The sequence below is a fragment of the Lactuca sativa genome, chromosome 8 (assembly GCF_002870075.4).
Source record: "Lactuca sativa cultivar Salinas chromosome 8, Lsat_Salinas_v11, whole genome shotgun sequence".
NCBI classification, from domain to species: Eukaryota; Viridiplantae; Streptophyta; class Magnoliopsida; order Asterales; family Asteraceae; genus Lactuca; species Lactuca sativa.
In genome coordinates this window covers 212415771-212429085 of record NC_056630.2, presented here as the reverse complement: position 1 = coordinate 212429085, position 13315 = coordinate 212415771, and the positions used below count along the sequence as shown (strand labels likewise).

Here is a 13315-nt window from a genome sequence, read left to right as displayed (position 1 = left end):
CCCCTCTAAGGTCAAAGCTGTGGAGGGATGGGCAACTCCGACTACGCCCACAGAAATTCGTCAGTTTTTAGGCCTAGCAGGCTACTATAGGAGATTCATCCAAAACTTCTCTAAAATCGCCAAGCCGCTTACCTCGCTTACGCAAAAGAGCGTGCCATTCAAATGGACAGACCGGCAAGAGATTGCGTTTCAAACCTTGAAGCAAGCTCTCTGTAGCGCTCCTGTACTATCACTACCTGAAGGAACATAAGATTTTGTAGTCTACTGTGACGCGTCGAATCAGGGCCTAGGCTGCGTTCTCATGCAACGTAGAAGAGTGATAGCATATGCGTCCCGCCAACTAAAGACGCATGAGGTAAATTATACGACCCATGACCTAGAACTGAGAGTCGTGGTCTTTGCTCTAAAAATTTGGAGGCACTACCTGTACGGTACAAAGTGCACCATCTTCACAGACCACAAGAGCCTCCAGCACATCTTGAATCAAAAGGAGCTGAACATGAGACAGCGACGATGGGTGGAATTTCTAAATGACTACGAATGCGAGATCAAGTACCATCCAGGCAAGGCCAACATGGTAGCTGATGCATTAAGTCGGAAGGAGTACACAAATCGCCGTACGAAAACGCACTCGATAACCATTCAGTCTCATCTGGCCACTCAAATTGCATCAGTCCAGGCAGAGGCTATGGAAGCGGAAAATAGAAATAGCGAGGCATTGCGCGGGATGGGGAAGAATCTAGAAGTCAAGGAGAATGGGGTATACTACTTCATGAACCGTATTTGGGTCCCAAAAATCGGAGGATTTAGAGAGACCGTAATGAAGGAAGCCCACAAGACACGATACTCCATTCACCCTGGTTCGGACAAGATGTATTTGGACATTAAGCAGCACTATTGGTGGCCTAACATGAAGGCGGAAATCGCAACTTATGTTAGTAAGTGCCTTACGTGCGCCAGGGTAAAGGTGGAATACCAGAAACCTTCAGGATTGTTACAACAACCGGCAATCCCTGAGTGGAAATGGGAGGGGATATCTATGGACTTCGTGACCAAGCTACCCAAGACATCGGACGGACTGGACACCATATGGGTAATAATCGACCGACTGACGAAATCTGCCCATTTCCTACCAATCAAAGAGTCCTACAAGATGGAGAGACTGACGCGTTTGTACCTACGAGAGATCGTAAGACTCCATGGAGTGCCAAAATCTATCATCTCGGATAGGGACAGTAGGTTCACGTCGTGCTTTTGGCAATCGCTCCACAAGGCAATGGGAACTCATCTTGATATGAGCACTGCATATCACCCACAAACGGACGGTCAGAGCGAACGAACCATCCAGACGCTCGAGGACATGCTTCGTGCATGTGTGATAGACTTTGGAAAGTCTTGGGATACCCACCTACCGTTGATCGAGTTTTCATATAACAATAGTTACCATTCGAGCATCAAGGTGGCTCCTTTCGAAGCACTGTACGGGCGTAAATGTAGATCACGGTTGTGTTGGGCGGAAGTAGGTGACACCCAGCTAGCAAAAACGCATACGTCAAACAGGGCATTAACGGGACCGGAAATCATTCGCGAGACCATAGAAAAGATTGTCCAGATCAAAGCTCGATTACAAGCATCGCGTGACCGACAAAAGAGCTACGCTGATAAACGGCGAAAGCCCTTAGAATTCCAGGTCGGTGATCGAGTATTGTTGAAGGTCTCACCCTGGAAAGGGGTTATACGTTTCGGAAAACGGGGAAAGCTGAACCCGATACATTGGACCTTTCGAAATCGTCGCCCGAATAGGCCCGGTAGCCTACAGACTACAACTACCCGCGGAGCTAAACAGTGTACACCCCGTTTTCCATGTCTCAAACCTCAAGAAGTGCCTATCAGACGAAACCCTTGTCATTCCGCTCGACGAAATCGAAATCAATGAGAATCTCCTGTTCGTCGAAGAACCAGTCGAAATCATGGACAGGGAGGTGAAGCGCACTAAACAGAGACGCATCCCGATCGTGAAAGTACAGTGGAATTCAAAGCGTGGGCCAGAATTCACTTGGGAACGCGAAGACCAAATGAAGCAAAAGTACCCTCACCTATTCTAACATTCTCAAATCTAGCTTTCAAACAGAATTTCGGGACGAAATTCCCTCTAACGGGGGGATGATGTCACAACTGGAAATTTTGTGTCATGTAATCTATACATTCAAGCTATTGTGAATCAAAAACTTCAATCAAATACATTATACAAGTGCTACAAATAATCATCAAACAATTGGAAACCCTAGAAGTTCTTGTTTAAGTCCATTTTGGACTAGGACTCCCATATTGGATCCACATGGACCAATAAGCTTCCAATTAGATTATCATGAGCTTAGAACCCTAATTGGGATCTAATTGGACCCACACTAATTTATTTCAACATTTTGGGCCATGTTGGGCCTAGAATGAAATGAATTAAAAACTTTGCTCCATGAATAACCTAACTAGCCCAACAAAAATGTAAAAATCCTACCACATTCTTTTAGGTATAAAACACACCCTAACTAACACTAATATTGGGCTTGGGAGCAAAAAGCCCAAAAATTTCCTTTTCCTTCCATGTTTTCGGCCCACATCAAGCCCAAGAGGAGGGTTTGACTTTCCCATGCCACCTCATTATTGTCCATAGGATTTCCATGCAAGATATTCCCTTTTCCCATGCAAGTATCACTTCAAAGATCACCTCACTCCTTCCTCTCTCTCCCTCTCGGCCGAAACACACACACACACATTCACAAATCTCTCAAATTCTCTCTAGATCACTCAAGAACACTCCCTTCTCCCCTCTCCAAAAATCTCGAAAATTAGGAGGCATTCAAGAGGAAATCTCCACAAAATTCTTCATCTAAGGTAAGAGTTGCTTGAATCTATGAACTAAATTTTTTGTTTTATCAAAATCCTTTCCTAATCTATGCAAAAATCGTGATCTTGCACCCTAGAACCATCTCAAACTCGAGATCTACCAAGGAAGGGAGCTAAGGCCAAAAAACACTTCATTTTCCTTCCATTTTCTTTGCAAAACCAAGCCCCCACACCCAAGGTGAGCTTCATACCCCCTATTTTCTGTTTTTATGAGTTTTGTGGGGGGGGGGGGGGGAATACAAGTGAAAGTGTAGATCTATATGTGTGTATATGCCTTGTATGATTTCCATGCTTATATGTATGCTTTTATGTGTTTTAATGTTGGATCTAGCCATAAAACTCCTCAAAACCGAGATATAACTTATGTTATATGATTTTAGCATGAAATGTATTTCTACATACAAATTGTTTCAAGAAAAATAGCTAAGTGGTTTAGTAACAATTTTCTTTAAGCTAAAAACACAAATTTTGGGCCAAAAATGTGAAAAATACAAAATTAAGGGCCCAAATTGACATTTCACGAATTCTGATGGGTGAAGTGTGTCAAAACAGTTTCCATAAAACAATTTCTGGAATTATACTCAATTAGAGGATTAAAAACATAAATTTCAAGCTTAATGGGCTAAAAATGAAAATTTCGGCCCAATGAGGCCCATTATGCGAATTTTTCTGTTTTGGAGGGCCAAAACTGTGATTTTCTGTAAAACAGTGGACCATAAGTGATCCAAGTCCTTTTCAAAGGTTTAAAATGCTTTTTAAATTTAAAAAGGACCAAAGTTGCAAAAATTTTACAATTTGGGCCAAAATTGTCAAAATTGCGAAAAGAAGGACTATAACCGAGAAAAACTGAAATTTCAGAGACTTAAGCTGTTTTCTATGAAAAATATGCTGGAAAATATTTATTTCAATAATTTTTGGTGTTAAAATGTCAAGAAAATTGATTTAAGGACCAAACCGGAAAGTATTTTAAATAAAGGGTTGAAAAAGTAAATCTTACAAACAAGGAGGGGCTGAAAACAGAAAGTTTCCAAGACTAATTCAATACATACAATTTGACCAAGTAATGGTGCTACGACTACCGACAAAATACAATACATTACAACACCCAAAGTCGTTGTTAAACGAATTGGTTCGGTCTCGAACCAATAAAAATCCGAAACTACTAATACGGCGATACTATGATACTACAATACTACGATTCATGCAAATAACGATTCGGAAATCATTATACATGCGAATGTGCGCAGACGTCTACGCACTATCTTTGGGCCCCACAAGTGTAAAATCTTGTTCGTTGAGCCTAGCTAGCCCGACGACCTGATCTTAAGGCCCAAAGACTTCATCTTACGAAGTGTTGGGTTTTACCAATCCGACACGACGTAACCGGACTTTCAATGGCTTGTAGACTACTGGTCCCCAAGGGTCCTTTAGTGTCGCTAGTAGAGTCTGCCTTTTTGCGAGGCGGGTCTGGGACCCCTCGTACCTTTTTATCCCCAACCGGCTAATGGAGTCGTCGAGGCCTTCGTGTCCTCCTTCTCTTCGGATGTGGGACTACACGTAGTCAGGACGGTTGGATAACGTGATTAGTACGGACGACGCCTACGGGATCGTTAGTATTGCTATAGACTAGTCGTTTGTGTAACGCGTGTTTGTAGCAGATAATCATGCTCAAAAATAATCCAATGTCGTCTGGTAATGATAACTTCATGCGTTGCAATGGTTTCAAAGTAATTTCATGGAATTCAAAGAATTAGGAAAACATCAGGTTTTCCTAGGGTTTTCAATACATACAATTTCAGAATACATACGATTTCAATAAACAATATTTTACAAGTATAGAAAACAAACAAGCATACTTATGGATCTTCACACCTTTTTGACTATACTATTTTCAGAAAATATCGGATTTTCTGGTGGTTTTCAAACGATACGAAACATTGTTTTCAAATACAACTTATGAACTCACCAACATTTCATATGTTGACGTTTTTCAAAATACTTGTATTCTCAGGGAACCAGTGAATCAAAGGAAATCTTATTCAGTGATGGCTTGCAGTTTATTTATGTACGAATCGAACAATTTATTGTGGAATGTAATGTTTAAACAATGTATTTCATGTAAACTCTACTGGTTGTACAATATTAATGCATGGTGACGAATGTTGTTATGTTTCATATATATTCAATGTTATGGTATTCAATTGAGTCACGACAGCCCCCGGACGTTTCCGCCATCTGGTTCGGGGGTGTGACAGAATCCTTGCAACCTTCACTCTATCTGCCCCTACAAACATGACTTTTAAGGCTTCCCAGGCTTCTTTAGCAGTCTTCTTCTCCGCCAATGTCATCAGCAAATTCTCAGGTATCCCCTGATAAATGGCAGCCAAAGCCATATTGTCCTTCTTTGCTTCAACGAGGGTGTTAGCAGTTCTGGGTTCTACTGCATCCCAAACACCCTGGGCCAACATAAAGACCCTCATTTTGATTTCCCATGCACTGTAATTGCTCCTTGTCAACATCGGGTAGTACAAGGTGATTTGCCCGTCTTTGTCACCATTCCCATTGCTGCCATTGCCTGCCATCTCTTCTTCTCTAGGTTGATACTTGGGCATGTACCAGGTATGCTCTGATACCAAGTGTTGGCTTTTTCAAGCCTGCAATCTGTGATTAGCAATAAAAACAGTAACAGGGGCAAAGAAGGAAAAAGGAAAAGTAACACAGCACAATGCTTCAAAGCTGGAAGCCTTGTTTATACACTGAATTGAAAGTGAAAAGGGATACAATCAACGTTCATACTATCCATCTATTTAAACAGAAAAAATGCTAAAATTTCTGCAACTACCCCTACTGCCTTAAGAACCGGACTTCAATAGCCAACATGGCTTTGGAGCACCACCACCACCTGTTTCTTCCATCTCTATCTTGTAAAGACGATTATGTGCTCTTCGAACTTTCATTAACAACTTTCCAACTGGATCATGGACCCATAAGTATGGATCCTTGATTCTGATTTCATCTCCGCCTTCCGCTAATTGGCCCAGACTAATTATGTTACTGCATAAATTAGGTATATAATATACCTCATTTAATTTTCGTTGCCCACCATCCTTGCATTGAAACACAATTGTGCCTTTTCCTTCAATTCTAACTCTTGCTTCATTGCCAAACTTTACATATCCCTGGACTGTTTCATTTAGAGTTCTAAACTTGTGTTTATCTCCCGTCATATGATTACTTGCTCCTGTATCTAGATACCATATACTTCACTTCATCTCCTTGTTTCCTTAGTTCTGGAGTTATTTTTTCTTCATTTAAAAGCACCTGACCAATTTCTCCATCATTGTCACAGCATGACATCAGTAGTGCAGGCTCGTTATCATCGTGTTCTTAAATCAGGTTTGTTTCATGGATTCGTTCTTTTCGTGGGTTCTTACATTCAGATGCATAATGCCCATAGTCTTGGCAATTATAGCACTGAATGTCACTTTTGTCACGACTACTTGATGCACCGGGATTGCCATCCTTGTGGTGATATGTTCCGCCTCTTCCACCGCGACCACCACGTCCTCCTCCGTTTCTTCCTCTTCCTCTGCCACGACCGCCACGTTTTCCACCCGATCCACCATGGTTTGATCTTTGTTTTGAGTCACCATCCGACTTCTTTTTATTTCTATCAGACTATTCTTTATGAGTTAACAGGAGCTTTCGATCATCACTATCACCGGTACACTTCATGCGTTCTTCATATGCTTTGAGTCTCCCGATCACCTCTTCAACGGACATTGATTCCAAGTCTCCAAATTGCTCGAGTGTCGAGGCAATCTGAAGAAATTTGGACGATACTGCCCTCAACAACTTCTTCACAACTTGAGATTCTTCTACCTTATCTCCCAAGGTTCGTAATGTGCTGACTGTGTTGATGACTTTTCCGGTGAAATCATCAACACTTTCTGTTTCTTTCATACTCATGGCTTCAAGTTCAGCTTTGAGTGTTTGAATCCTTGCAACCTTCACTCTATCTGCCCCTACAAACATGACTTTTAAGGCTTCCCAGGCTTCTTTAGCAGTCTTCTTCTCCGCCAATGTCATCAACAAATTCTCAGGTATCCCCTGATAAATGGCAGCCAAAGCCATATTGTCCTTCTTTGCTTCAACGAGGGTGTTAGCAGTTCTGGGTTCTACTGCATCCCAAACACCCTGGGCCAACATAAAGACCCTCATTTTGATTGCCCATGCACTGTAATTGCTCCTTGTCAACATCGGGTAGTGCAAGGTGATTTGCCCGTCTTTGTCACCATTCCCATTGCTGCCACTGCCTGCCATCTCTTCTTCTCTAGGTTGATACTTGGGCATGTACCAGGTATGCTCTGATACCAAGTGTTGGCTTTTTCAAGCCTGCAATCTGTGATTAGCAATAAAACAGTAACAGGGGAAAAGAAGGAAAAAGGAAAAGTAACACAGCACAATGCTTCAAAGCTGGAAGCCTTGTTTATACACTGAATTGAAAGTCAAAAGGGATACAATCAACGTTCATACTATCCATCTATTTAAACAGAAAAAATGCTAAAATTTCTGCAACTACCCCTACTGCCTTAAGAACCGGACTTCAATAGCCAACATGGCTTGAATTATTCAACACATAATAAAAACATGACATAAAAACAAATAAGTCTAATTCTGAATTATTCCATCAGACTCATCTTGAAATTTTAATGGAAACATTTTGTTTGTCATCATGTGTATCCTTCCAATTGGTTTTCCACTTGAATCTTTGATCTCACAAGCTTTTTTTCAGAAATGTATATCATACCCCTTAAGGAGTAATTGTCCCACGCTTAAAAGGTTGTATTGTAACCCTGGAACGAAATACACCCCGGGTATGTTCTTTTCCCAGTTTTTTGTTTTGATGGTAATGTCTCCAATTCCATGCACGTTCAGTTTCTTGCTATCTCCTGTACGTACCTCTTTCACAAAGGATGTATCCAACCTAACAAAGATAGTCTTGTTTCCTGACATGTGGTTGCTACATCCGCTGTCAATATACCAAATGTCTTGTGTGGGTATTTCTTGTGTACAAAGCATCATGAACATCGTGTCTCCTTCATCACTGTCTTCTTTATGTATAAAAGTAGACCCTATCTTCTCATCCGCCAATCTTTTTCTAAAGTACTTGATTGTATGTCCCGTCTTTTGACAATAGTAACATTGTAATTGTGACGATGATGATTTTCCACGTCCTTTTGATTTACTCTGTTCTTGGTCCGAGTCTCTGTGATTGTTATAAAATCCTCCTTGATTTGAAGATTGCAGTTGAAATGGTTGTTCAATTGCAGGTGAATCAAATTGACTCATTTGTAACTCGTGTGATTGTAGGGTACCCAACGGGTTTTGTAATGACAGAAGTGAGAGATCTTTCGATTCTTCAATGCTTACGACAACATTCTCAAACTTCCGGGTAAGGCTTCTCAAGATCTTTTCAACTACTCTTGTGTCGTCTATATGTTCGCCATTTAAACGTAATTGATTCAATAATAGGATAACACGGTTATAGTATTCTTCCACAGATTCTATCTCTTTCATTCTTATATTGTCGAATTCGCATCTTAAAGTCTGAAGTCCGACAATTTTTACTCTTTCTTCTCCATGATAGGTTCTGTGCAGTGTGTCCCAGGCATTCTTAGAAGAGGTTGAGGAAGATATTCTTTCGAAAATTGTTTCATCCACGGCTTGAAAAATCAAAAAGAGTGCCTTCTTGTATCTTCTTTTTCTTTTCTTGATTTCTTCCATTTGTTCATCTGTGAGTTCACCCTCATTATCAGGATCTTCAAGACCATCCTCGATGATATCCCAGAGATCCAGTGATTCAAACAAGACTTTCAATTGTATACTCCAATGGTAGTAATTTCATCCGTTAAGTATGGGCAATTGTGGATGGATGTTGTTTATGTTAGACGCCATGCATGCCTTGCTCTGATACCAATATGTTAGAATTGAAGAGAAGAGATAGACAACAACTTTAACAATAAAATACTTTCTGTATTAGATAATCATCAATCCTTACTGAACATGCAGCAATACATATTTATATGTACATTACAGAACCCACACAGCATATCAAAGGAGCCGGTTGACAAATAACTTCCATAACCTATATAACTAACTAAATAACTGCCATGGACCCGGTTTAGGTCTAGCTTATATTTAATAGTTAGGAAAGAGAGCCACGCTCCCATTAATATCACATGGGCCCATGATGTTTGTAGAGTTCTTCACGGCTTACCTTCTGTAGAGAATACTGGCCAAACATGTTATCTCTATGTTTAATTCTTTTGGGTATACAAGTACATGTTTAAGCCATTATACTATCTCTGAATATGTGGTTGTGATACGTTAGATCGTACTTTCTTGCAAGTTGAGAAACACAGCACATGATACTGCCTTTCTGTCACAATGTCCCGATCTGTAATTTAATTCCCTTCTTATCAACTACAGTACCTTAATTTGAAGCTTCAATAAACCATTATATAAAGCATATGATAGGCAAAGCACCAGCACACTTTCCTCTATAGCTCCTCTCAGCATCTTTTAACAAAGAAAATAATCAGATTGATTTACTTCCTTCAGTAACCTTCATAAAAATGGGTATTCGTATGCTTCGGATTATTCAAGCAAAACAAATTCTTCAAAGGTCTTTGTCAAATGGAACTCGCACATCAACAATGGATTTATCAAAAGGCTATTTTTCAGTTTATATTGGGGAGCAAGAAAAGAAGCGCTTTGTGGTTCCGGTGTCACTGTTAAGCCAACCTTCATTTCAAGACTTATTATTTCAAGCCGAAGACGAGTATGGGTATGACCATCCAATGGGTGGACTCACAATCCCATGTAGTGAGCACACATTCCTTGATCTCGCAACTCGTCTGGGAGCATTATGAGTTCAAGTTATTGCATTAGTAGTTGTAACAGTTTTTTTATTAGCACTGATCATTGACCTTTTTGCAACATGTGACGCTCATCAGTTATCCAGGTTGTTTTGAAACTCAAATTCGGACATCTTTCAAATCCACTATGTATTGATTAATGATATAATGTAGACTTGAATGCCAAACAAAATTCAGTGTAAATAGTTTTCTCAAGAACAGTTTTAACTTGATTTGAAGATTGTCTCTAGATTGCTATAAGCATCTTATACTTATTTTCTCTTAGGTTTCCTAAGATAGAATCATCTTAAGCTTTAACTGTAAGACAAGTCTTAAGAAGCATTCTCCAGATCTAATACTCGGAAAGGGGAAATGGCCTTAATTTCTTATAGTAGATTTGAAGTATCAAACACCTAACTAAAGAATACTAGGAGTATCTTCTTGCCAAATTAAACTATCATGTAAGCAAAAAAACTCCATGTGGGGGGCTACAATTAATCAATATTTGTTGCCACATTACTCCAAACTTCCCATTTATCACTATAGATTAGGCTTTACGCGAGGGGTTAGGAGGAGATGTGTGGAGATATACACACCTATAGGGATTCGACCATCTTCATATGAATTAAAGGTCTATCTATAAAAAAAAGTGGAGATCTTAAAAATAAATATTGTGTATGTGGCTCTTTAATTATATATGATTAATGCAAGCCATAACCCTTCATCGGATTCATTCAGGTTGCCTATATAGCCTATTTCCAGTATAATCTGTAAGAAACTCTTGCATATTTGTATTAAATAAGTTTGCATTCCTCGAGTGATATCTATCAAATTGTAGCAGGTCCTCTAGTTCTCTTCCAATGAAAATCAAGTTACAAATGTAAGAGCTCCATAGGCGTCAACATACTTTTTTGGAGTTATTTCAAGATATGTGTAATCTAAAGTCCCATTCTCATCTACTATTATATGTATTAGTTTTTATGCTCAGCGTTCTTTTTTAGATTTGTTTCATGATATGTGTATCTATATGGTATGCCCTTTGAATACAAAAATATAAATTTATTACATGCAGGAACATCGATCACGACCAAGCTCATGATCCGTTCTCATATAGACTTTTCTTAATTCATTTTATCCTTTTGCATACCAGTTTTTTAAAAAAGAAACTGATGTGACGTGATTTTATCTTCTTAGAGATGCACATCTAGGTATGAGAAATTATTGTAGCCAGAATAGTGGATGATGCAGTTTTCTGCATTTCTTATTAAAGGATTTATTTGATTTATTTTGATTCTTATCCTATCAGATAGTTTATCTGGTTTATCCTTTTGTTTAGCTAGTTTGTTAGTTTTCTTCTATTTTATAAACGTATTGTAAACCTGCGATAATAATAAGAAAATATAGAGTTGGCTTCCATCAGTTTCTTTATGGTATCAGAGCGGGTTATCCACTCCGGATAGCAAAATCGCTCAGCAGCCATGACAGGAGAAAAAGGTGATACAAGCAAGAAACCAGAAGGGGAGACCATTGATGCCAATTCGCCATTCTACATTCACCCATCTGATTATCCAAAGCAGATGCAAGTGAATGACATGCTGAATGATAACAATTACAACGAGTGGAAGCAGGAGATGACCAACTTTCTCCTTGCGAAAAACAAGATGAGACTAATCGACGACACCATCAAGAAACCAGAGAACGAATCTCAAACACACACGGCTTGGGTTCGAGCCGATGCCATGGTCAAGGGTTGGCTAACGACTGCAATGGAAAAGGAGATTCGCACCAACGTAAGATATGCCAATACCTCTTCTGAAATCTGGAAGGACCTAGGGGAGCGATTTGAAAAGGAAGGAGCACCGAGGGCTTATGAGTTAAAACAGTTAATCAACGTAACACGACAGGGAGGTATGTCAGTTTCCAATTACTATACGAAGCTAAGGTCTCTTTGGGATGAAATTCAAGTTGTCCTACCCTTGCCACGGTGCGAGTGTGCCATTGGGAAACAATTGAATGAAGTAAAGGAGAAAGAGAGGACTTATGAATTCCTCATGGGACTTGATGACGAGTTTTCTGTCATTCGAACTCAGGTCTTAGCCATGAAACAAACACCATCGCTTGCAGCCACTTAACACTTAGTGGCAGAAGATGAACAACAGAGAGTGATCATAGGTGGAACAAAGAGACTGGGGTCAGAAGCTTTAGCTTTTCAGGCCAACTATGGTGAGACAAAAGTTCAGCGACAATCACAGTGGAAATAGAATACGCAGGCAATCAACAAGGCGACTCCAAAACCAACAATAACCGATAATGAAAAGAAAGAAAAATGCAGTTTTTGTCAAAGAGAAGGTCATGTGAAGGAAGGGTGTTTCAAGCTGATAGGATACCCTGAGTGGTGGCGTGGTAATCGAGACAAAGGAGTGCCAAAAGCCGCCTGCGTTGAAGCAATACCTAGCCCAATTTCGGGGTTGACAGATGAACAATATCAACTCTTTGTCAAGCACTTCAAGGAAAGCGGAAGCATAACTAAAACTGAATCTCAACCAAGAGCTAACATGGCAGGTAGGATTGATACGTATGATGGTTGGGTGGTGGACACAGGGGCCACCGAACACATGATTCATAGGAGTGATTTCCTTAATAACAAAACCCAAAGCCCAAAGGGAACGCCTGTTATCATTCCAAATGGAGACAAAATTCCTGTTTTGGGTGAAGGTGATCATATACTTCCAGGAGGAATCAAAATCAAAGGAGTTTTATTAGTGCCAAATTTTAATTATAATTTACTTTCTGTTGGGAAGCTAGCTGATGAACTTAATTGTGTTGTAACTTTCTTCCCGGGTTTCTTTGTCATGCAGGAATTGGGGACGAAGCGCTTGATTGGAGCAGGTAACCGCATAGAAGGTTTGTATCGCATGGGGGTAGTGAAGACTAATAAAGCACTCTTGACCACCTTCGAGACCTGGCACAAAAGACTCGGGCACCCTTCACCGAAGAAAGTTTCACGCTTAGATTTTGTTCCATCTTGTAAGAATGATTTAAATTGTGATGCTTGTTTTAAGGCTAAACACACTACCGTTTCTTATTAGTGAAATTAAAACAAATGCTTGTTTTGACTTGGTGCATTGTGACGTATGGGGAGACATAGAACTCCTTCAACGAGTAAGGCCTTTTATTTTTTGACTGTCGTAGACGATTTTAGTAGAGCAGTTTGGACTTTCTTGCTAAAACACAAAAGTGAAGTAAGCACGTCTTAAAGAATTTTACAAAATGATCAAAACCCAATTTGGAAAACACATAAAGCGGATACGATGCGACAATGGAGGTGAATTTGTGTCCAATGTTATGCATGATTTTTATGCAAAGAAAGGCATTCTTTTAGTAACTTCCTGTCCATATACCCCACAACAAAACGGGGTGGTTGAGCATAAACACCGACATTTACTAGAAACAGCTAGGGCTCTTCGCTTCCAAGCTAATCTTCCTAAAAC

The 13315-nt window shown here is 39.9% G+C and overlaps 1 protein-coding gene across 1 annotated transcript; it reads left to right on the top strand.

Annotated features, from left to right (window-relative positions):
• Nucleotides 1–11302: 11302 nt before the first annotated feature.
• On the top strand, nt 11303–12913 carry LOC111903801 (uncharacterized). Its single transcript, XM_023899555.1, has 2 exons — nt 11303–11914; nt 12095–12913. The coding sequence occupies exons 1-2, from the start codon at nt 11303–11305 to the stop codon at nt 12911–12913; spliced, it is 1431 nt and encodes a 476-aa protein (XP_023755323.1).
• Nucleotides 12914–13315: the final 402 nt, after the last annotated feature.